Below are 25,794 nucleotides of genomic sequence, written 5' to 3'. Positions count from 1 at the left end.
GCCGCCAAGGACCGACGGCTTCGCGACGCTTTTGCGACACCGTCGGCGCTGGACTTCCCGGCGCCCCCGGCGGTCGCGGGAGCGCGTGCCGTTAGGCACCTTGGGTGCGCCGGGAGCCGCGGGTCGGCGGCGGCGTGGGCGTGTCTCGGCTCGCGGGGGTGAGCTGAGGTCGGTGCGGACTAGCAGGGCGGGGACGAGCAGGGCGGGGTGGCGGCGCGGCCGCTTGTGGCTCGGGCCTCAGGCTGAGCCCTCCTGCAGAACGGCCCCCTCCGAGGTGTGGGGGGCGCCCCGGGGCCCTCGTGGGACGTTGAATATTAGTGAGGTCGTTAATACAGGCTCCCTGCCCTTTTGCCTCTTCTGGACGTTTCATAAGCCAAGGACGGGCATTAGGAAATGCCAGCAGTGGCGATTACTGATTGTGTGCCAGGAAAGTGCTCAGTACGGCTAGATTCTAGTGCACTCTCCCATTTAATCCTCCCAGCAACTCCAAAATAGGTTCCATTATTACCTTTACTTAAAAAAAATTTTTTTGTTTATTCATAAGAGACAGAGGAGAGAGTCAGAGATCTAGGCAGAGGGAGAAGCAGGCTCGCTGGGGGAGCCGGATGCGGGGCTCCATCCCAGGACCCGGGGAGCAAGGCCGGAGCTGAGAGCCACCCGGGTGCCCTATTACCTTTACTTTCGCAGATAAGGAAATTGAGGCTTAGAGAGGTTAAGAAACTTGCTTCTTAGAGGAATATACAGAATAACTAAGAATCAGTTCGTTGTTGACTGATTAGTATCATTATACATTAATACTGCAATTATATATTAATTACTGATGTATTATTCTGCATTAACATCGCAGTGTTGCAGAACTGTTTTCTTAATTGAGTTCTGTGTCAAACTGGATTTGAATGGTTTTTGCGGCCTCACCACCATCCCAACTCCCCCCAACCCCGTCTGTGATGACAGACCCACCTTAAACTCTTAGTTCAGGAGAGGAAAAGACCAACTGAATTTGAGAATCATTGTAGATCTGAGTATTTATCAAAAGAAATCTTTAATTACTCATGCATATGCTGAAATACCGACATTGAAACTTAGACTTTTTGTACCAGCAATGTAAAAAGATTAAATGTTTTTTAATCATCTCGAAACGAAATATCTACAGTTCTCATACACAGACATTGGATAATCCTGTCAAGCGAGAGAGAATAGGCAGTATTTCAGCCTCTCCTTTGCTTTCCACTCACTGAATTGCCTTTATTCACTCTTTCCACTTCTTCCCAATTTAAAACAGTTTCTCATTGTTTCTTGGGATTTTTCTTCTCTCTGCTCCACAGATGTTCTTGCTGCATCTGCCTGTAGTAGTTGGCATAACACGGTCTTTTCTCTTATTGTAATCATTTGCCAATATATACTTGTTTCAAATCATCATGTTAAATATACACAATGATGTATGTCAATCATAGCTCAAAGCTGGAAAAATTTTTAATAAAATATAGCAAACTAGTATATATATATATATTTTTTTAAAAGCCACCTTTACTATGGACTACTGATATTACAGCTAATTATAAAGTAGGACAGTAAAGTATCTGGTATTTTGGCCTAAAAGACAATGACAGCTTAATACATACAAATGGAAAGTAGGGGTGCTTGGCTGACTTAGTGGAGTGTGTGACTCTTGATCTTGAGGTCGTGAGTTTGAGCCCCATATTGGGTGTAGAGATTGCTTAAAAATCTTTTAAAAATAAACAAAAAATAATGAGTAACAGTGCTTCTAGCAATGCATTTCCCTAACATTTTCAGACAGGAGACTATCCAAATATTAGTCCGATTTCATTTTCTAGAACGTGACAGGTGTCAATAAATGAACAGGATAATCTGGGATGAAGGATGGAGAAAATGCAGAAACCCAGGAAAATAATTCCAGATATATTAGGTACATAGAGTAAATAAAGAGTATAACTATATTTCCTAACATTGTTTGGAGGACAGAGGAAACCTAAAAATTCTACAGACAGTATTTGTTTTATAATAAGTTCATTTTCTGTTTTATAAATTCTGTAATTGTTCATTTCTATCCAATAAGATGAATAGATGAGCAGCTTACATGTCTGAGGGGATTGGGAATCTCTGTCCCTGGAACTGTCCCAAATTTGGGAAAAATAATTAGAAAAATAAGTCTAACAAAAATCCAAATAAAAATAAAAATTCATTATGTAGGGGCACCTGGGTGGCTCAGTTGGTTAAGTGCCTGGCTTTGGCTCAAGTAATGATCTCAGAGTCCTGTGATCTGTTTCTCCCTCTGCCTCTCCCCCTGCCAGTTCTCTCTCTCTCTCTCTCTCTCTCATCAATAAACAAAATCTTTTTTAAAAATCCATATGTAGGGGACCCCAGGGTGGCTAAGTCATTTGAACGTCTCCCTTCAGCTCAGGTTATGGTCCTGAGGTCCTGGAATGGAGCCCTGAGTCAGGCTCACTGCTCAACGGGGAGTCTGCTTCTCTCCCCACCCGCCCTCATGCTTGCACGCCTGCATGCACACTCTGAAATAAATAAAATCTTTTTCAAAAATCCATAAGTAAACTCTTAGGTCTCATGCTTGAAATTAATTTCGAATTTTTATATCTCTACCCTTTTTATTAGTATAATTTTTTAAAAAAGCAAAATATACTAGTCAGGTATCTTATCCCAAGTAATCTAGTCAATCATGTAAGTACTAATACTAAGAGAACAAAAGAATATGAAAAGAAAAAGGATTGTAAATAATTAACCTTGGATAATTAGCCAGTTGACAGTGTACTTTAGTGCTTTGAAAATGTAAATACTATTAAGAGCCACTAATAGCTATTGTGCAATCACAGCTATACTGTGTTTGGTTCCTTATCCTTTAATTGATTCTTTGCTGAGGAAGTTGTTAGAAATAAAAATCCCACCCATAGAGAGTAGTAATATCTTGCCACTTTTATGCTTTCCTTGGTAAGTTGCAAAGCACGGAAGGGTCTGGTTGTGCTAAATATCAACACATCTTAGGCTTTTGAAAATTCTGCAACCCATTCTTTCTCACTTGTCACTTCTATTTGAAGCATAAGCTTTTTGAAAAAAAAAAAACTGTGCCAAATCTATTATTTTCTACTGATAAATTGACAAACTAGAAACGTGTTTGTCTCCTCATATATCAGACATACAATGAGGCATAGGTTTGTTATTTATAAGTTTTCAGTCTGGGACACACTAAACTTGAGTCACTTTCTGTTTCTTGAGACCAGAAGAAAATAGTGATAATGCAAAGTAGCTTTGCAAATGGATCTCATATAAGTAATAATGATTGGGAGTTAAAGCAAACCAGAAAATTGATATTATTTCTCTAGGAATCAAGTTAAACTTTGTAGGAGTGAGCCATAATCATTGACACAAAAAAGCCAGTATCTAGTAACTAGTAACTTAAATAAGGTACAGGTTTAAATCCTTGTAACAGATAGACCAACAGCCTTAAATAGGAAGGAATAAAATGATTGGGTTTAGATTCAGAACAGGAGAGGGAATTAGTTATAGGGCAAAGCTCCTCAGGACTTGCAGAGATTAGCTCCACCTATACTCTATAATTTAGCTTACTCTTTAACTTACTAAGAGTTTAAATTATTAAGAGATCTAAATTAATTCTTTTTTCGTCAACTTCTAGTGCCAACTTTTCCTCATTCCTCCCAATAAGAGTACTGCTGGTACTAGAATATATGAACTATCAAGTCTTTACCTAAGAATTTTTATGCAGTCCATTCTTGTAGGAACCTCTAAAAGAAATAAAAATGCTCACGTAGGCAGTCATTATCTACAAACAAGGGAGTAAAATGGTTTTAATATATGGTAATAATGGTTTTAATATATTTAAACCTCTGCCCTTAATAAATATTTTTAAAGTAACAAAGGGATTTTTAATATTAGTGTATGACTTGTTTTATTTTCCATTCTATTCCCCTTTCCTGTCAAAAATTTAAGATTCTTCCTTTTTGTAGCTTAGAGACAAAGCTACCTGTTGTTGGCAGCTTTCTGGTGATCACAATGCTGTTTTAATGTCATTATCTATCCTTTCCATTTCAGGACAAGTGACTGAATTCTGGAAAATGAGAAATCACTCCCACTCCCCACTAGAAAAAAATTAAACCAATGCTGTGGACTCCTTCAGTGCTTTACTTCTGAGAGAAACCTTCAAATGTGAGTACAATTTTTTTTTCTCCACAGAATCCTAAGCACCTTGGTTAATTTTAAAAGTGTTCACATAGGGCACACCTGGCTGGTTCAGTTGGTGGTGCATGTGACTTTTGATCTTGGGGTCATGAGCTCAAGCCCTACATTGTGTGTAGAGATTATATAAGAAAAAAATAAAGGGGTTCATGTAATTACCGAAAATGGAATGCAAGTATGAGAGTTTTATATTTTAAAGTGTTTGGGGGGGCACCTGGCTGGCTTGGTCAGCTAAGCGTCTGCCTTCAGCTCAGGTCATGATCTTAGGGTCCTAGGATAGAGCCCCATATCATGCTCCCTGCTCAGTGGGGAGTTTGCTTCTTCCTCTCCCTCTGCTCCTTCCCCTTGCTCCGGTACATGCGCTCTGTCTCTTTTTCTCTCTCTCATATAAATCAATAAAATCTTTAAAAAAAATAGTTTTTTCTCTCTCTCATATAAATAAAATCTTAAAAAAAATAGTGTTTCTGAATATGACGCATACTCTTCAGCTATTAATTTCCTGCACACACCTCATATTCCTTAAGAATTGAGCAGAGTTGTTCATATTTGTATAAACCATGTCTCCATACAGCTCAGCATTTTTTTTTTCAGTTAAATCAGGTTATTTAATAATGTTATTTCTGGTGCACATGCTGATACATAGGACAAGAGGGTGTAATGCTGGGCAGCTTGGTACTGATAGCATTAAACATAGTTGTGTTTCCTGACAACATTGGAGTCAGACTAGGTCCTTTCTGACGATATGAGCAAAAGTAAAGGGCTGGATCCCTTTTGAAATATTTTTCACTGTTTTCTCATTAAAACTAAGATTTTACTCAGTAGAACTAGGTATTACCAGAGTAGGGTCAGCTTGTATAGATGTCAGCCAGAGTTTGGGATGGATTTTCTGGTACAAAAGCCACCCTCTCAGGACACCTGGGTGGCTCAGTGGTTGAGCACCTGCCTTCTTTCAGGGCGTGATCCTGAGTGATCCTGGAGTTCTGGGATTGAGTCCCACATCGGTCTCCCTGCAGGGAGCCTGCTTCTCCCTCTGCCTCTCTGTGTCTCTCATGAATAAATAAATAAAATCTTAAAAAAAAAAATAAAAAATCCACCCTCTCTCTTCTGTTCTTGTCCATTCCAAGTCCATTTCCTGGGAGGGAAATTAGATTAAATATGTTCTTTCCCTTTTTCCCACAAATACTTAGAAAACTGTTATATGCCAGCCAGGTACTAGATTCTAGGCAATCTGCACATGTCTCTATTCTCAGAAAACTTACATTTTTAAAAAAATTTTTTTTTTATTTATTTATGATAGTCACAGAGAGAGAGAGAGAGAGGCAGAGACACAGGCGGAGGGAGAAGCAGGCTCCATGCACCGGGAGCCTGATGTGGGATTCGATCCCGGGTCTCCAGGATCGCGCCCTGGGCCAAAGGCAGGCGCCAAACCGCTGCGCCACCCAGGGATCCCCGAAAACTTACATTATTGCATGCTATCTGGACCCTAGCCCCTAAAAGATTAAAAAAAAAAAAAAGCCTTCCATGGGATGTTTTCCAGGCCTCCTATAGAAACTGGTGAAAGCTCTAAAAAAATATGCAACACAAATTTCATATGAAATTTTAAAGGATGATAATTGTAGCCCAAGAGCCCTTTCTCCTGCAGTCACATCTTCTGACACTGTCCCCCTCCTGCCTCCCTCTGCCCCTTTTAATGTTCCTTCTGATTATCTCAGGCCGGCTCCCCAGTATGGAGTTTTTATGAATTCACTGTAAGTATCTATACTCATAACTAGAAGTATTGTATATGATCTGGGTGGAGTGCTTTGGATAGGATGTATGCCTGAGGGTTTAGTTACAGGAAATACAAATCACTTGTAGCCGCGGTAAAAACAAGGATTGCAAAATGGAATTGGGTGCTTGTGATATTGTCAGAAGGGCCGGAGGAGTGGGTGCTTCATGGTGGGTCTCCAGAACTGACTCTCAGAAAAATGATGCAGATCTGGCTTGCCACAGAAGCTTCTACCCCCACAGCAGTGAGAAAGGTGGGGAATGGGGTGTGCTGCCATCACACCACAGCTGCTTCTCAATGGCTGCTAGAATTCTGTTTCAGAGAAACTAAATGTCTCCTCAACTACACATGCCACCAGAAAACAGCAGGCAGGAGGAAGATTGTTCTCTTCACATCCACCTCCAAATCTCACAAAGGATGTCCAGTCCCTGCAATCCAACTCAAACTCAGAACACCAGCTGCAAAAGGAGTTTGGGAAGTGTCGTTTCTTTGCTTCCCAGTCTCTGCATGGCAGACACACGAGGAGGGAGGAATGAAAGTATCAAATCACTGTATTTACAACCTTCATCTCTTCGGCTAGGCAATATGCATCTATAAAATTCTACCCATTCATAACCTTCTGTGTAACAAGAGCAACTACAACAGGTTCATGCAAGAACCACATTTCTCTCCTTTATAAAAGGAGAGTTGTTTGTGCAAGCCCATCACTGTGTGGTGCATATTCCTCTTCTGTTTCAGCTACATTCTCACCCTGATAACCTCTTCCTAAGGACTAAATTATCAAGTTAATTATCACCGATGCATTTAAAACACTAGAGGAAAATAAGAGGGTGGGAAGGCAAATTGAGTAATGTACAGTGCAGGCCTCTCCACAACTGCACATGAGGTTGTCGTTAACATTTAAAACGGTCTTCCTCCATTCCCATTCCTTACTCCCTTTCCATCTCAGCTGCTCTTGATTCTTTACCTGGTAGAGTGACTCAAAGCCTCATTCCTGAGGAGTCTGAGCCTTTAGAGATCACGCATATAGCTTTCCACCACTCCTTGCTGGTGGACGTGGATATAGTAAGAGCTACCCCAGAAGATTCTTTAAGATTCAGAAATCTTAGAGATTTCTGCCTCTATTTGTAGGAGTGACTCAGTTCCCCGCCTCATTCTCAGGTCTGGCATTAATCCTCTTTTTTTCTTCTTCATAGGCATAAGAGCCCAGTATGTTTAGGTGGCAGTTTCAACTCCCAGTTCAGTGCAGGCATTGCTGTGTCCTCTGACAGATGTATTCCTCCTTTAGATAGAAAGACCTCTAGCTAGTAAAGCCCCATTTTATGGGGATTCAAAACAAAAACTTAAAAAAACAACAACAACAACAACAAAAACTTTATGAATGGTCATTAGAAGAACAGTGAAACTGTTCTAAAATTTGTATCTTGTTTCCTAGGCCCACATATTCTGGCTGTGGGAGAAACAACCATAGAGTGGTCACTAGCTTGGAGAAGTTCACATAGAACAGTACCCCAGACTTATAAGGTGTTGCACCTAGCTGGCATGATAACAGAATCTTCATTATCTGTTGCAATGTTCCCTAGGGCCAGATGCTTTTGGTTAATGGGGTACAGAGTAAAGACAGTAGCATATGAACTTCAGCCCATTGCCTTATTTCTTCAGTTGTAAAGTGACTTTATCAAGCAAGGGTAATACTATGTGGGATATCATGATGGTGAATAAGTTGAATAAATTCACATATGGCATTGCTCAGAGAAGCAAGGCAGGAAGGACAGACATCCAAAATAAGCTCCCTGCTCACCCCCAGTGAAAACAAATTGCTGCCTCCTAGAGGCCCAGTGTAATTGATCAACCACCAAGTGGCAAGTTAGTCCCCTTGAAGCATGGTACTGTGTTATTTCAGGATAGATTGCTCCACTGGCTGATTAGATACTCAGCAGTGGTGATAGTATATGTCACCCTTGGTGAGGGGAGGTTCAGGCTTGGTGAGCATAAGCCAACCTTGGCCTCATGGTCACTATGTTCATGAATTCATTGAGCAAGGACTCAGGTGGTGAGAGAAAATGACTAGCTGACATTCATGGAGTAGGTGAATCCATTGAATTGTGAAGCTCCTTTACAATGCTCCTTTAGTGAGCATTCACATGCACTGAGATATTCTCATGCTCAGAGCATATTCTGAGAAGCTCATTCACATGCCTCTTCCCCAGACTGACTATCACTCAGCAAATATTTACTGTGTGCCTCTTACATGCCATGTACTGCTATAGGAATGGGAGATTTAACAGTGAAGATGATAGTAAAAAAAAAAAATTCCCATCCCTACGGCTTACATGGCTTACATTCTAGTGGGACTTAAGGAAACGGGCATGAAAAAGACTACATAGTATATTAGATTGTATTGTTTGCTACAGAGAAAGCAGGGAAGGATGATAGAGTTGGGAGGAGTGCAGTTTTGAACAGTGTCTAAGAAAGATGGCACTAAGAAGGTGACATTTGAGTAATGACCCAAAGGAGTTGGGAGGATGAGCCGTGTGGCTCTCTGGTGGAAAAGCATGTTGGATGGCAGAAACATGTGCAAAGGACCTCAGGTAGGAAATATGCCTGGCATGTTTTAGAACCAGCAGAGACCAGTGTGGCTAAAACAGAGTGATTGAGGAACATGAGAGCAGTGAGAATTGAGGTTAGAGTGTGAACATGGGACAAGGTGTGAAAGAGATTTTTCTATTTAGTAGCTGCTCCCCTTAGCTCCACCCACCCACCCACCTCCACACAGCTCTAATCTACAGTGGTATTCTGAGTTTCCTGAGATTCAGGTTAGCTCACAGGTAATACATGACATTTGTTTTTAGGTGTATCTTGCATACAACAGTTTGTGAACTCAGATCTGAGTCTTTTTGTTTCAATAGATGAGTCCATTTGCATTTATTAATGTGACATATTTAAGGTGACTTTTGTCGTGAATATGTTGGGCTATTTTAAAACTTTTCCTGATGTAATGTTTTCTTGTTCTGTTTTTGTTTCTTTTCTAAAGTTTGTACCTGGGATTTGTTTTAATCAGGTATGGTAAGTTCACAGACACGAGACAATTGCTTTTGAAAGCATTAATTATATTTACCAACGGAAGGGGGCATACTGTTCCACAAAGGACCACATGGGGAAGCACCCAGGTTGGTCAGGAGGCAAGAGGGAGGGGAACCCTAGGCCTTTATTGCTGTGGTTGTGGGAAGTATTTAGGTGGGGGATATCCCCTACTGGGCAGGAAGTGAAACAAAAATGTTCAGGTTTGTGGTTAGAGGGTTAGTTGCAAAAGCTGGGATCACAGAGGAGATGTAAATAATTTTGGCTGCTAGTTTGGTCTTGTGATTAATGGAGGCCAAATAGACAACCCAATATGGAAGAAAACTGGAAGAGATTCTCCTGATAATTTATTATCATCTTTTTCCCTATAATTTTATATAGTTGTTATAACCTTTGAGTTTTTAAACAGTATTTTTCTTCTTTAATATAATGTAATATATTTATACTTTATATATATACACACATATATGAACAAACTATATATTACATATCCTTGTCCTGTCTCATCTACCACTTCATTTTGATGTTCTGTCTTTTGTGAAATATGCTTTTAATTCTATTAATAGATTTATCAGCTTTGTTATCTTTTAAGCCCCACCCCAGCCTTTAAAGATGAAATCACACCATTCATTTTCTCCCTCCTTTTTTTCAAACTCATATTTACATTATGTTCTATGGCAATCATTCCCACATTTATTTTAGTTTTTATCTGCCAGGTAAACAATGTACATTGCCAGTTTTTCTTCCTGTTCATCTAGTTTGCTATTATTGGTCATATTTTAGTAGATTCTACAAGAATGGCTCACTTTCTGAGTTCTTGTATGTTAGGAAGTGTTTTTTGGCCTTATACATGAATGGTATTTGTCTGGCAATCGAGTACCATTTGAACACTCTCCTAACAAATGAGAAAGCTTGGTTTTATTGGTCTTGCCTCACTAAAGCAGAACCCAAAAACTTCCCTAGCATTCTATGGAAGGGGCATTTAATCTAGCCTTCTTCAATCAGATGTTTCTAAATGAGATTTCTATTTCAAATGCAGAAATTTAAGGAGACCCCATGAAGAACACTTTGCTGCTCTTTTGGTGTGTGTGTGTGTGGGGGGGGACATTCTTCCATTTTTCTGCAGGGGCAGTCATTTCCCAGTGTCTGTAGTATAGAAGTGGCACCAGTGGGCTGTGGAGGCACAGTACTTTCCTCTAGGGTGTGCGGCAGTAGAGTGGTAGTAGCTTCCTCTTCAGGTCAGTTCTAAGGCATGGTTTTAGACAGTGCTCCTTGCAGCATAGAATTTTGGTCCACCAATCTTCCAATAATTCTGTGAGCTAAAACCAAAATTCTTAAAAAAAAAAACAACAACCATAAAACAAAAAAAACACCCTCATTTTCCTGCTTAATCAAGTCAGTCAGTTTCTGTTGTTTGCAACCCAGATGCTGCAAATTATAGCCAAGTGGGCCAAGTCTGACCCACTACCTATTAAGTAATTCTTAAGAATTAAGAATATTTAGCATTCGCAGAATGAAATTTTTATGAAATTCAGATTTCAATGTTCGCGAATACAGTTGTATTGGCACACAACCACACCCATTTATTATGTATGGCTGCTTTAGAGCTAAAATGACTGAGTATTTGCGACAGAGACCACAGAGCCCAGAAAGCCAAAATTTTCACTATTTGGCCCTGTACAGAAAAAGTTGGACTCTTGGTTTGCAGTTAAGAAACCTGACTAAAACATCTGGGTATAAATTCTTTCTTAAAAACCTTGTAGGCATTGCTCGATTGTTTTATCGATAAATATTGCTTTAGAGAAATTTGAGAACAGCCAGATTTTTTTTCTCCTTCAAGGTAGCTTATCTGTGTGACTTCTCATTGAACCTCTCTTCTTCTGTTTCTTGTACTCCAGCAAGATCCTGAGAAGCTGCTGCTGTCAACCTGTATGCCATATTCACACTATTGCACAGGGTTTTACTTTTTGCCCCAAATGGAGTATAAAGCTTATTTTAAGAGAAATACTTTGTTGGTTTATTCTACAGTATTCACCACCAGACATCATCTCAGCCTCTTCCCTCTTGTAAGGCTACCTAGATCATCCTCATAGTTTTTGGCAGCTTTTTCCGAGTATGTTAGTTTGGGGGTTCAGTTGTTTCCTGGTTCATAGAAGATGCACTATATATTTTTATCTTTCAGTTTCCTTATTGGTTTTGAGCAACTTCACAGGAGCAAAAGGGGGGAATGCCTCCATCTTGTTGCTAGAAACCTTTTATTCTCTTGTTATTTTTCGTATTCTTAAATAAAGTTGGTTACCTACTTTAAGTTCTGTGTCCCCATTTATAAGTGGTATAATCACCCACTGTATGTGTATCCAGCACAGGGGTATGTGTCAAAATCTGTCCTACCTGCTGGGACAGAAGCAACAGAATAAAGCAAAATCTTTGTCCTTACAAGGCGGAACAAGAGATGGTAGCTTGGTCCAGAGTAATGGAACTGGAAATGGAACTAAAAGTGCTGAGTGAATTTGCTGATGGACTGATAAGAAGATAAAAGAAAAAAAGAAGTAAAGATAACACCAATATTTTTTGGCATGAGAAACCACCAGGATAGTTATTAAACATAAAATTTCAGAATACCTGGGAAATGAAAGATCCAAGTACCTTCCCAAGAAGAGAAAAAAGTTCACATGCCAAGAATAAAAATCATAATGGCCTTGGATTTCTAAACAGCAATACTGAAAACTAAAAACAATAGAGCAACATCTATTTTTAGTTTTACAAACTAAAATTCTATACCCAAACTATCAATTCAGGGGAAGGGTAGAATTTGCCTTATGAACTTGTTCTCAGGAAGCTACTAGAAGATGGGTTCTACCAAAAGGAGTCAGTGAAACAAGAAAGAGGATGACATAAAAGCCAGGAAATGGGACAGAAAATGAGAAGTCTCAAGATAATAGCTGTGTAGTTCAGACTGGAAAATGCTAGAGAAATCCAGAAGAGGTTTCAAAGAAGTTAAAATAGATTTGATTTGTTTGCATGTTCTGAGAGGAGACTTAGACGTACAGTGGAGCCTCAGGACCAAATTAGCGGTAGATACAGAGAAAGCTAAATAGCTGAAAAACAAATTAATTATTAACTCTAAGGAAAACAGAAGTCCAGTACCAGAAAGGAAATGAGTAATATTCAATAGTCATAATAACGTTATGGCTAAATATAGATTTAATGAAAAATCAAGACATATAACTAAATTGGAATGAAATGGGAAAGTGTGTGTGTGTGCGCCTGTGCAGAGGGTTTAGAGAAGAAGAGCATCTCACCTGTGTGCTAAGTTAATGAGGCTCCTTAGTTTTATATAAGTCTTGCACAGCTATTGACTTAAAACAAGTACGTATTTAACTTTGGTAATACAACATAATATAGTTTAAAATTTTTTTAGTAGCTAAGATGTTAAATATGTCAATAAAAAATATCTCCAATTTTTTTTGGAACTGAAAGTTGGTTTCAATTTATTTCTAAAGGTATTCAGTTTTTGTGTATCAGAACTAATTAAACATTAAGATGTAATTTTGCGAATACTTCCCCAGATGGACATTTAATATGAAAAACTATGAAATATTTATAAGAATAAAAGAGGTCAAAAATAACAATATGAATAATATATATTTACATCATTAAAATATAAACATTTTTAATCTTTCAGAGGAGCTGTAAAAAATAAACACGTAACTTTATCACTTCTTAAAAATCAACAGTCTCTTCGTATTACATTAGTTTTAGGACATCATTTTCCAGAGAACAGTATTTTTTTTTAACATTGTTTATTAACGAGATGGTTTGTTTGTTTGTTTATTTATTTATTTATTTATTTATTTATGAGATGGTTTTAAACTGCTAATAATCCCAGGAGGTCCTGGTTCAGTAGTCCACTTACATAGTTTGAAGCTGATAGACCTTTGGGCCTTTTTTCAAGAGGTAACCTTGGTCATTTAGTGATCCAATAAAATTTTCAAAATCAACAACCTGGAATAAAGTATCAAAAAACAGCCCATTAAGTAATATGCAAAAATATGATTTATAAAATGAATCACTCAAACAGAAATAAACATTTCTCAAGTTTCTTGGGCAAATACATTTATTTGTATTTCCTCATAGAGAAAACTGCTTACATATAAGTCTTTAATTTTATTATGATTGTATTCTAGTTGATTAGCTGAGCTAATAAAAAAAAGCAGAAACTCCATTATCCAGAGTATTTTTTATATTTGTTTTAGATTAGCTTCAAAAACAAAATTAGAGTAGCTTCAATTTTGAAATTTATTAGGCAATTTTCCATATAAACTTTTACATGCTTAAAGTTGTATTACATCCATCTTCACTAAAATTTTTAAGTAGGTAGAGCTGTCTGGCCCCAGGAATTACACCTATCAAATCATTTTGAACACCTGTGAACTCAGCCAGGGATCTAAGAAAAGAACTGCAATTCTACAAATAGAAAAGCAACCAGTTTCTGCAAGAATGACAAAACAAAACCTCACTTCAAAAAAGAGAATAAGAGGCAGTACTGACTGCCAGGGACCTAATCAGTATGGATATAAGTAAGATGTCAGGACTAGAGTTCAGAATAACAATTATAAAGATACTAGCTGGGTTTGAAAAAAAAAAAAAAAAAGCATAGAAGACACCAGAGAATCCCTTTCTGGAGAAACAAAATAAGTCAAAGTCAAAAAGGCTATAATGAAATGCAATAAAAAACGAAGGCTCTAAATGCTAGGATAAATGAGGCAGAAGAGAGAGTGATCTAGGAGACAAAATGATGCAGAATAAAGAAGCTGAGAAAAAGAGAGATAAACTACTACTGGATCACAAGGAGAGAACTCAAGAAATAAGTGATACCATAAAGTGAAATAATATTAGAATAATCCCAGAAGAAGAGGATTCCAGAAGAGGAAAGATAGAGAAGGGTAGAAGGTACAGTGGAGCAAATTATAGCTGAGAACTTCCCTAATCTGGGGAAGGAAATAAGCATTCAAGTCCAGGAGGCACAGGGAACCACCCCCTCAAAATCAAAAATAGGTCAATACCTCGGCACGTAATAGTGAAGCTTGCAAATCTGAGACAAAGAGAAAATCCTGAAAGCAGCTTGGGGCAAGAGGTCTGTAACCTAAAAGGGTAGAAACATTAGACTGCAGTAGGTCTATCCAGAGGGACCTAGCAGGCCAGAAAGAACTGGCATGATATATTCAAGGTGTTAAATGAGAAAAATATGCAGCCAAGAATACTTTATCCAGCAAGGCTGTCATTCAAAATAGAAGGAGAAAGAGCTTCCAGGACAAACAGAAACTAAAAGAATTTATGATCACTACACCAGCCCTGCAAGAAATATTAAAGGGGATCCTTTATGGGAAGACAGAGCCCAAAAGTAACATAGACCAGAAAAGAACAGAGATAATATACTGAAACAGTGACTTTACAGGTAATACAGTGGCATTAAATTCATATCTTTCAGTAGTTACTCTCAATGTAAATGGGCTGAATGCCCTAATCAAAAGACACAGGGTATCAGATTGGAATAAAACAGCAAGACCCATGGATATATTGTCTGCAAGAGACCCATTTTGGACCCAAAGACACCTTCAGATAGAAAGTGAGGGAGTGGAAAACCATTTACCATGCTAATGGACACCAAAAGAAAGCTGGAGTAGCAATCCACATGTAAGACAAACTAGATTTTAAACCCAAGACTATAATAAGGGATGAGGACACTCTATCATAATTAAAGGGTCTATCCAACAAGAAGATCTAACAATTGTATTTATGCCCCTAACATGAGAGCAGCCAATTACATATACCAATTAGTAACACAATTAAAGAAACACATCAATAATAATACAATAATAGAAGGGGACTTTAACACCCCACTCACAGCAATGGATAGATAATCTAAGCAGTAGATCAACAAGGAAACAAGGGCTTTGAATGACATACTGAACCAGATGGACTTCACAGAGATATTCAGAGCATTCATCCTAAAGCAACAGAATACATATTTTTCTTGAGTATATACGGAACATTCTCCATGATAGATCATACTGGTCACAAATCAGGTCTCAACTGATAGCAAAAGACTGGGATCATTTCCTGCCTATCTGAGACTTGAATTCAATCAAAAGAGATGTGGAAAGAATTCAAATACATGGGAGGTTAAAGAGCATCCTACTAAAGAATGAATGGGTCAACCAGGAAATTAAAGAATTTTTTAAAATTCATGGAAACAAATGAAAATGAAAACATAACCATTCAAAACCTTTGGGATGCAGCAATGGCAGTCCTAAGAGGGACGTATATAGCAATACAAACCTTTCTCAAGAAACAAAAAAGGTCTCAAATACACTAACCTTATACCTAAAGGAGAAAGATAGCAAAGAAAGCCAAAACCCATCAGGAGAAGAGAAATAAAGATTAGAGCAGAAATCAATGAAATAGAAACCAAAAGAACAGTAGACTAGATCAACGAACCTAGGAGCTGGATCTTTGAAAGAATAAAATGAATAAATCTCTGGCCATACTTATCAAAAAGAGGAAGGACCCAAATAAATAAAATCATGAATAAAAGAGTAGAGACCACAACCAATACCACAGAAATACAAACAATTCTAAAAACATATTATGGGCAACAATATGCCAAAAAATTAGGCAATCTGGAAGAAATGGATGCATTCCTAGAGACATATAAACTACCAAAACTGACACAGGAAGAAATAGAAAACCTGAACAGACCCACAAGCAAGGAAATTGAAGCAGTAATCAAAAACCTCCCAACAAACAGGAGTCCAGAGCTGATGGCTTCCCAGGAGAATTCTACCCAACATTTAAAGAAGAGTTATACCTATTCTACTGAAGCCGTTTCAAAAAATAGAAATGGAAGGAAAACTTCCAAACTCTATGAGGCCAGCATTACCTTGATCCCAACACCAAACAAATATCTCACCAAAAAGAATTACAGACCAATATCCCTGATGAACATGGATGCCAAAATTCTCACCAAGATACTAGCCAATAGAATCCAAAAATACATTAAGAGGATTATTTACCATGACCAAGTGGGATTTGTTCCTGGATGCAAAGGTGGTTCAACATCCACAAATCAACTGATGTGATACACTACATTAAGAAAGAACAAAAACCGTATGATCCTCTCAATAGATGCAGAAAAAGTATTTGAGAAGGTACAGCATCCTTTCTTAAAACTTTTCACAATGTAGAGGTAGAGGAAATATACCATAATATCATAAAAGCCATATATGAAAAGCCAGTGAATATCATTCTCAATGGGGAAAATGCAGAGCTTTTCCCCTAAGGTCAGGAACATGACAGATATACAAGCTCACCACTGTTGTTCAACAGAGTACTAGAAGTCCTAGCCTCAGCAATCAGACAAAAAAAAGAAATAAAAGGCATCTGATTCAGCAAAGAGGAAGTCAAACTCTCACTCTTCACAGATGACATAATACTCTGTGTGGAAAACCCAAAGGCTCCACCCCAAAATTGCTAGACCTCATACAGGAATTCAGCAAAGTGGCAGGATATAAAATCAATGCACAGAAATCAGTTGCATTTCTATACACTGGCAATGAGACAGAAGAGAGAGAAATTAAGGAGTTGATCCCATTTACAATTATGCCAAAAACTGTAAGATACCTAGGAATGACATAACCAAAGAGGCAGAGGATCTATACTCAGAAAACTACAGAACACTCATGAAAGAAACTGCGGAAGACAGAAAGAAATGGAAAAACGTTCCATGCTCATAAACTGGAAGAACAAATGTTAAAATGTCTATGCTACCTACAGCAATCTATACATTCAATGCAATACTATCAACTTTTTTCACAGAGCTGGAACAAATAATCCTAAAATTTGTATGGAACCAGAAAAGATCCCAAATAGCCCAAAGGAATGTTGACAAAGAAAACCAAAGCTTGTATCACAATTCCAGACTACAAGCTCTATTACAAACTTGTAATCTTCAAGACAATATGGGACTGGCACATAGATCAATGATACAGAATAGTGAACCCAGAAATGGACCCTCAACTCTGTGGTCAACCAGTTTTTGACAAAGCAGGAAAGAATATCCAATGGAAAAAAGACAGTCTCTTCAACAAATAGTATTGGGAAAATTGGACAGCCACATGCAGAAAAATGAAACTAGACCATTTTCTTATACCATACACAAAAAACAGACTCAAAATGGATGAAAGACCTAAATGTGAGACAAGAATCCATCCAAATCCTAGAGAAGAACACAGGCAGCGAATTCTTCAACCTCAGCTGCAGCAACTTCTGGCTAGACATGTCTCCAAAGGCAACGGAAAGAAAGGCAAAAATGAACTACTGGGACTTCATCAAGATAAAGTTTTTGCACAGCAAAGGAAATAGCTGACAAAACCAAAACACAACCAACAGAATGGTTGCAAATGTCTTATCAGATAAAGGGCTACTACCCAAAATCTATAAAGAACTTACCAAACTCAACATCCAAAGAAAAATAATCAATCAGTAATGGGCAGAAAACATGAACAGACGTTTCTCCAAAGACAATAGATGGCCCACAGACACGTGAAACAATGCTCAACATCATTCGGCATCAGGGAAATACAAACCAAAACCACAATGAGATATGACCTCTCAGACCAGTCAGAATGGCTAAAATTAACAAGTCCGCAAACTACAGATGTCAGCAAAGATGTGGAGAAAGGGGGACCCTCTTACGCTATTAGAATGCAAGCTGGTGCAGCCACTCTGGAAAACAGTATGGAGGTTCCTTAAGAGGTTAAAAATAGAGCTACCCTATGAGCCAGCAATTGCACTACTATTCACCCCAAAGATACAAATGTAGTGATCCAAAGGGGTACTTGCACCCCAATGTTTATAGCAGCAATGTCCACAATAGCTTAATTATGGAAAGAGCCCAGATGTCCATCGACAGATGAATGGATAAAGATGATGTGATATATACAGACATGTGCGCACACGCGCACAATGGAATACTACTGAGCCATCGAAAAAATGAAATCTTGCCATTTGCAACAATGTGGATGGAACTAGAGGGTATTATGCTAAGTGAAGTTAGTCAATCTGAAAAAGACAATTATCATATGATTTCACTCATTTGTGGAATTTAAGAAACAAAACAGGATCATAGGGGAAAGGAGGGAAAAATAAAACAAGACAAAATCAGAGAGGGAGATAAACCATAAGAGACTCTTAATCATAAGAAACAAACTGAGGGTTGATGCAGGGGAAGGGGATGGGGGTATAGGGTAACTGGGTAATGGACATTAAGGAGGGCATGTGATGGAATGAGCACTGGGTGTTATATAAGACTGATGAATCACTGACTTCTACCTCTGAAACTATAATGGACTATATATATTAATTTAATTTTTTTTTGTAATTTCTTCCTTGTATGCTCAGTGTTTTGTTTTGTTTTTAAGATTTTATTTATTTATTCATAGAGATGCAGAGAGAGAGTAGCAGAGACACAGGCAGAGGGAGAAGCAGGCTCCATGCAGAGAGCCTGATGTGGGACTCAATCCAGGGTCTCCAGGATCACGCCCTGGGCTGCAGGTGGCGCTAAACCACTACGCCACCGGGGCTGTCCTGAATTTAAATTTAAAAATGTAAAAACAAAACAACCCCACAAAGATGTTAAGATGACTTGCCCACAAGGGATTGTCAGAAAAACATGGAAAGTGAATCTTGCTGTTTCCCCCACTGTCAAGATATTTAAAAAGAGATAGGTATGTGTTTTAGATAAAAATTGTTGTTTTTTAAAGCTCTGAGCAGCTAATTTCATAGCTTAAAGAAAATAAGCTTATATTTTGAAATACTCCAGAAAAGCCTATTTCAACCTTTTCATCCAAATCTTTATTTTTTTCAATCTCCATTTTATTAATTCCAGTATAGTTAAATGTTATATTCATTTCAAGTGTACAATGGAGTGATTCAACCATTCTATTACTCAGTGCTCCTCATGATAAGTGTACTCTTTTTTTTTAATATTTTTTTTCTTCTAAAGATTTACTTAGAGAGAGAGAGAAAACATGTGTGCGAGCACACACATGGGAGGGGGCAGGAGAGAATCTTAAGCAGATTCCTTACTGATTGCAGAGTCCAATGCAGGGCTCAATCTCAGGACCCTGAGATCATGGCCTGAACCAAAATCAAGAGTCCGATATTTAACCAACTGAGCAACTCAGGCACCCCTAAAGATTTTTATTTTTTAAGTAATCTCTACACCCAATATGGGGTTTGAACTTGCAATCCTGAGATCAAGAGTTGCATACCCCACCAACTGAGCCAGCCAGGTATCCCTCATAAAGTGTACTTTTAATCCCCTTCACCTATTTCACCCATCTCATCCTCTGACCTCCCCTCTGGTTACTGTTTGTTCTCCATAGTTAAGAGTCTGTTTTTGGTTTGTCTTTCTCTTTTTTTGTTGTTGTTCGTTTGTTTTCTTAAATTCCATATATGAATGCAATCATATGGTATTTATTTTTCTCTGACTGGCTTCTTTTGCTTAGCATTATACTCTCTAGCTCCATCCATGTTGTTGCAAATGGCAAGATTCCATTTTTTTAATGGCTGAGTAATATTCCAGTGTGTGTGTGTGCGTGTGTGTGTGTGTGTTTATTGCATCTTCTTTATCCATTCATCCATTGATGGACACTTAGGTCACTTCCATAATTTAGCTATTGTAAATACTGCAATAAACACAGCAGTGCATATATCCCATTGAATTAGTGTTTGTGTATTCTTTGGGTCTTTCTTTATTGGAAAGACAGAGAGCACACACGAGAAACAAGGGGCAGGGAGGGGCAGAGGGAGAGGGACAAGCAGATTCCCACTGAGCAGGGAGCCTGACTTGGGATCATGACTTGAGCTAAAGGCAGATGCTTAACTGGTTGAGCCACCCAGGCACCCCGATCATAGGGTAGTTCTATTTTTAATTTTTTAAGGAACTTTCATACTGTTTTCCAGTCACCCAAATCTTTTTGATATTTAGAAGTTCTATACTTAATATAAGACCTCGTGAAAAAAAGATTTATTAAGTATTTGGTTTGCCATACCTGAATGTTTAGCTCTTTGGCAATCTGCCGAAGTTGTTGAAATTGAAATAAATTATTGTAAGTTCTTTCAGCAATGTTGTTGAGAGCAGAAATAAATCTTTTTGCTGTTGACCTGTTGCTCATTCCAGAACCATGCTGGGATCGCTCAAAATCTAGGTTCCCAAATTCATCAGAGTAAGTTCCTAGCATGCTTAATGAGAAGAAAGAAAAACAAAGTTACCCCACGTGGCATGGCTATAGAAATCTTTGTTCCATGTTATAGAAAGAAAAATGTGGAAGTAACCATGAGGCTCATATAGCAAAGTTTTAAACATGTATTCACTAAATGGCCACTATGAAATTCACTATGGTATGAACTGTGTGGAGATAAAAACATTTTTGGACACAGTTACCACTTTTAAGAAACATATGAGAAGAGAAGGGCCAAAGAATACAAAGTTGATACACTAGGATATAAATACCTGGAGCATTCTTTTTGATTCATGAAAAAAAAAAAAAAAAAAAAGAAATTCTAAACATAGTAAATCTAGGCTTTAGAGGATAAAGGTATGTTCCCAGCTTCTAGTGTAGCATCTGACAAATCAAAGATGTTTAAAATACTGTGGGAATGAACTAGAAGGCTTGCGGTAATGATGAAAGGATCTACTTATTATTTCCATTTTTCTGCTTAATCTTATTTTCACAATATCATCAAAGAAAGACATATGTACTTTATAGTAGATTTTAGCCAGAAGTCTGAAAACACCAGAGATACAGTTAGCCATCATCTGTAACCCAGCTTAATGGCTGATTCCCTGCCTGTACAATGGAACAGATACAATCTCATAGCAAGGCTTACAGGCAAAGATGTTATTTAATCAGGAATTGGTTAATCAAAATAAATTGGTCACTTGCTAGGCAATAGACTTGTAGTGGTGAATAAAACAGTAATAATTCCTGCCCTTAAGGAGCTATGGCAAGGAGTTTACAGAATTACTAAAAACAGCTTCATTTTGTTCCCTGAATAATAAGAGCCTACATGAAAGAGAAAGCTATACAAATAGGAATGAGTCATCCAAATAAGACTATAATAAATAATTAACATAATATAATTAATGTAAATAAATATTATGAAGAGCTTATTCCTCTTAAGATACTTTTTCAAAAATGCTTTAAGCTACTAAGTTAACTATTAACAACTAATATTTATCGTAATCACCATATGCTATCCCATTTAGTACAACAATCCCCTGATGTAGGGACTATTCTTATTCCCATTTTACAAATGAAAAAGCAAAGTCTAGTAAGGTGAGTGACTTGCCAGAGGTTATGCAGCCAATGAGTGGCATATCTGGGATCTGAATCTCAGCTATATGGCTTCAGATGTGAAGATTTATAAATATCTGAGCCACTTTCCTAAAAGAGAAAAAACTCAATTATCTTTCATCTTTGAAGGTGGCTCTATTCTCCTGTACTTCCTGGTATATTTTTAATTTTAAAGAAAACATGGGATCCCTGGGTGGCGCAGCGGTTTGGCGCCTGCCTTTGGACCAGGGCGCGATCCTGGAGACCCGGGATCGAATCCCACGTCGGGCTCCTGGTGCATGGAGCCTGCTTCTCCCTCTGCCTGTGTTTCTGCCTCTCTCTATCTCTCTGTGACTATCATAAATAAATAAAAAAATTAAAAAAAAAAAAAAAAAAAAGAAAACATGTTTACCCTTGCTTATAAACATTTAGTTTTTATAGCTATGTGCTTTACTAACTATGATGAACTGTATCTCACAGTTTTGACTTTTCTTATTTTGGCTCTGCTTCCAAGTTAAAATGTAATTTTACAGGTTCAAAACCACATTAAGGGCAAACATTTCAAAAACTCAAGAGAAAGAAACTCCGAAATGGAAGTTAATAAATAAAAGATGATTACTAAAGGTCAACTTTACTATCAATGCAGTACATTTACTGAGGGCATACTGTGCTAAAGTATGATCCTGGATCCTGGATGTATACTGGTAAATACAACAGATAAGGGCCCTGCTCTCACAGAGTATAGACTAAGGTCAGAAAGCATGATAAGTGTAACAAACAATAATTCACAATCTAGTCTCAATGTGTTTAACTGGGTCTCAAAATCTACTATGGAACTAACGGCAGGTAATTCTAATCACTAGGAATCAACCTATTCTCATTATCTGAAAATTTTTATGAAAGCCAGTAAAGCACATTGAATTCATGGAAACAAATTCATATCTCACTGTTTATACTTAACAATGAGATTTTTTTTTTTTTCAGAAGCCCAGAAGTAAACTGACAGCCTAATTCAGTTACAAGCAAGGCAACTCTGAGAAGCAGTAGAAACAAAGTTCTACAAGAAATGCTGAAGAGTTCCTCTTGGATGGAAAAGTATATGTAAACAGTGTCTGATGTCAGGATTTCAGACACACAGAACCAATTATAAATGAGAAATACAAGATTTTTATTGAAATGGTTTAAAGCATAATTTATCTTAAGCATAATGCTCAGATTTGAGAACAAATCAGACCGTGGACTTATTGTGGAAAAATACCAGATGACTGCTTGAGTCAGTGTCTAGGGTCTGATCTGAGGCCTAGGGGAAGTAAGTAAGGGTAAAGCTTCAAAAACAGAATGTTACAGGTAAGAGAGGGTGACAAGGTAACTGGATCCCTGATTTTGCTAGAGAGCCAAAGTGTAGTGCATACAACATTGTTCAGTAAAGCCAGGTACCAGAAGGCCCAAAGGGTGAGAGATCGTTAAATGGAAAAGGAAACCAGGAGTAGCAATGTTAGCTCCACCCTCAAAGATGGAGAGTTTAAGAGCAAGATGCTCAGAAAGATTGTAAACAAAGTGGCAACTTTTTGTCATTAAACAAGAAGTCCTTACTATTGGTCCTTGGTTTTAATTGGGGGAAAAAAGTTAGAATCTGGAATTTTGGTTAGATTCACTGACTTAGTTTTCTAGTGAAAAGAAGGTATCTATTGGGGCAATCTCTAGGTTTATTAGTCTGGTTTACCAGAAGTCAGGCAGACAACTGGTATTTGTGGCCATTCCTTTATGTCATATCCTAGTACACTGAACTCCTGGCAGCATGTTGTTGAGACAGTCATTCCTAGGTTATCTGGGTGCTTACAAATGGCAACTGGAGGGTCTCCAACACAATGAAGTCAGTTGGAGAGAATGATGCCAGCTTAGTAAAAATCTCATCCACAAGACCCCACAAACCCTAGTACTGAATCATGTAAAAGAGAAAACTGATAGTCCAAGCTCTGTGTAATATTAAACCAATACAATAGACAAAAGGTAATGTTAGGAATTGATTGAAAGGATTGGTAGTCATCAAGTGTTAATGATTTTACCCATATGAGACTGTTGCTTTTGAACATTCTCAAAATATGTACTTCTGAATTGAGTTTAGAACTATGTGAATGTATTACCCATTCAAAAACACATTTTTAATATAAAGATTATGCATACAAATATTTTAAACCAAGAGTATAGTTTATTCAGAGAACAAATGGACTAAGTAAAAATAATTTTACTTGGCCTAATTTATAATTTGAGATGAAAAGAGGACTGGTATTTCATTTAAAACAGCATTTAAAATTTAATCTTACCTATATTTCATAACTTCAACTATATCCTCAGCATCTTCTTTGGTTGCTTCCTCTCTTAATTCCAATCTTGCTCGTGCCTTGGAAGAAAAAAGAAGCATTTTTAGATAACAAAAGTAGGTATATTTAACATTGTTTGAGGAGGGCATGGAATGTTGAAGCTTATTTCATTTATTCATTTTACACAAAATCTGATTTTGGGGGGAAAGGGGACTGTAACACAAAAAGTTAGAATAAAAATTATCTGAAAACTTGAGTATGAAAATAATCACTCATTTAAAATATGAATGAAAACCTATTTGTATCTACTAACATACATCTTTCGGAGTGTTCATTTCAGAAAACTTGATTATGGTTTCTCCTTGTCTTTTACTTTTGGGAAATCATGCCTAACCATTTTGTTAAAACAACATTGAAGGATTAATCTGATTTTATTTTTATTTATTTTTATTTTTTTAAGATTTTATTTGTTTATCCATGAGAGACACAGCTGCAGAAAGAGAGGTAGAGACACAAGCAGAGGAAGAAGCAGGCTCCATGCAGGGAGCCCAATGCAGGACTTGATCCCAGGTCTCCAGGATCACGTCCTGGGCTGAAGGCGGCGCTAAACTGCTGAGCACCTGGGCTGCCCTGATTTTAAATGCAAAAAGCCCAAGCTCCAGCTAATTTTAACTGCCAGAGTTCTTTTTGCATTCCAAACCTGTGAATAAGTGTTATTACTATTAGAAAAATACATACTATCCTTATAGACCTGTCATATCAAATCAAATACTGACACATTCCATGTTCCCATATATTCAACTTAGAGTCTCAGAATCCTTAAATAACCTAACCACTTGCCACACTCCAGGAGGCTTGAATGTCAGTAAAAAGGGGAAAAAACGTTGCATAAGTAACTAGTCCTGTGCTTAGAAAGAAGTAGCTATACTTTGGTTGTGATACAGATATGTCCAAACAATTTTTAAAAATTTTTACATTCATTTCAGATGTCTCTCAGTTGGAAGAAAAATCAAGGTAATTATGCAGGAAATTGAGAGAAATCATATCACTTCTTGCTCCCATTTTTAAGGCAAAAAAGCATGAACTTAAAAAAAAAACCTCTGTTAGACGAATCAGAGATTCCAGCTGCCTAGTAGTGATGGGTGAGCTATTTAACCGCTGGCTCTGTTTCCGGAGCTCAAGGTAAAAATCTTGAAGAATCTGAGCAGCTTCTGTGGATAGCCTTGGATAGACATACTGCCGAGCGTAACCAATGTACTTTCTCAATAGCTGGTGGGGAATTAGATCTATTGTTTCTCCAGGAACTACCTAAAGCAGGATAAAAAAGCCTAAGATTAAAAGGATGGGAAATAAAGTCTTTCTGTTAAAATAACTTTAGATACATATAAAATTCTAAAAGACTTTCCAAATAAGCAAAACACTGTTGTTCCAGCTCTGAGTCTAACCAACTTAGATTATTTCAAATGAAGTTTGTATAAAGCCTACTACTGTAATATAAAGGGTTTTGATATGAAAGCTATATATTACTGCTCTACAATAAGCAACATACTGAACTGACATTCAAATAGAACAGAAATAAAGATTAAGAAACAGAAACCTACCTTTAATCTTTCTGATAATGGTTTATCAGACACTACTTCAAGTACAGAAGTATTTGAATCCTGACTATTCATACGAGCTATGGTGGCACTGCTAACAGTTCTCTGCTTTCCAGCTCTTATTGCAATCACATGTTCAGAGAGTAAATGATCATGATCCTCATTTGGAGTATCTAACAGGATAAAGACCAAATCAAATCTGGACAGCAGGGCACTCCCCATTCTAAGAGGCATAAAAGAAAGAAGCAACAATGATTGGAATCTAAACAATTAGAAAACTGTTTCCTCACTTGTTTACTACTTGAGTTCCATGTAGAACTTTTAAAAAAAATAAAGTTTAGGTTAAAGTAACAAGCAACAGCTTTTGGATTCAATACACCCACCAACTCTCAATTCTG

At 37.7% G+C, this 25,794-nt stretch overlaps 2 protein-coding genes across 7 annotated transcripts in view; one reads left to right on the top strand and one right to left on the bottom strand.

Annotated features, from left to right (window-relative positions):
* The window catches only part of TRMT6 (tRNA methyltransferase 6 non-catalytic subunit), a 71,034-nt gene that overhangs the window by 2,985 nt on the left and 42,255 nt on the right, over window positions 1-25,794 (top strand). The window contains exons 1-2 of one of the 4 annotated variants that reach the window (XM_041732083.1): window positions 17-158; window positions 4,084-4,197. The gene's annotated coding sequence lies outside the window, so the exon portion shown is untranslated. Of the gene's footprint in view, window positions 1-16; window positions 169-3,666; window positions 3,850-4,083; window positions 4,198-25,794 lie in introns of those variants that run through there. The other 3 variants (XM_041732080.1, XM_041732082.1, XM_041732084.1) reach the window with 3 other exon arrangements.
* Window positions 7,306-25,794, bottom strand: part of MCM8 (minichromosome maintenance 8 homologous recombination repair factor) — a 47,442-nt gene continuing 28,953 nt past the window's right edge. For all 3 annotated transcript variants that reach the window (XM_041732077.1, XM_041732076.1, XM_041732075.1), the window contains 5 exons: window positions 25,400-25,619; window positions 24,897-25,106; window positions 23,802-23,878; window positions 20,194-20,383; window positions 7,306-13,081 (listed from right to left, as the gene is read on the bottom strand). In XM_041732077.1, coding sequence (XP_041588011.1) covers window positions 12,989-13,081; window positions 20,194-20,383; window positions 23,802-23,878; window positions 24,897-25,106; window positions 25,400-25,619 — 790 coding nt within the window. In that variant the 3' untranslated portion in view covers window positions 7,306-12,988. The remainder of the gene's footprint in view (window positions 13,082-20,193; window positions 20,384-23,801; window positions 23,879-24,896; window positions 25,107-25,399; window positions 25,620-25,794) is intronic.

Source organism: Vulpes lagopus, chromosome 18 (genome assembly GCF_018345385.1).
Source record: "Vulpes lagopus strain Blue_001 chromosome 18, ASM1834538v1, whole genome shotgun sequence".
NCBI classification, from domain to species: domain Eukaryota; kingdom Metazoa; phylum Chordata; class Mammalia; order Carnivora; family Canidae; genus Vulpes; species Vulpes lagopus.
The sequence above is the reverse complement of the archived record's forward strand: the minus strand, read 5'-3'. Positions and strand labels throughout refer to the sequence as shown.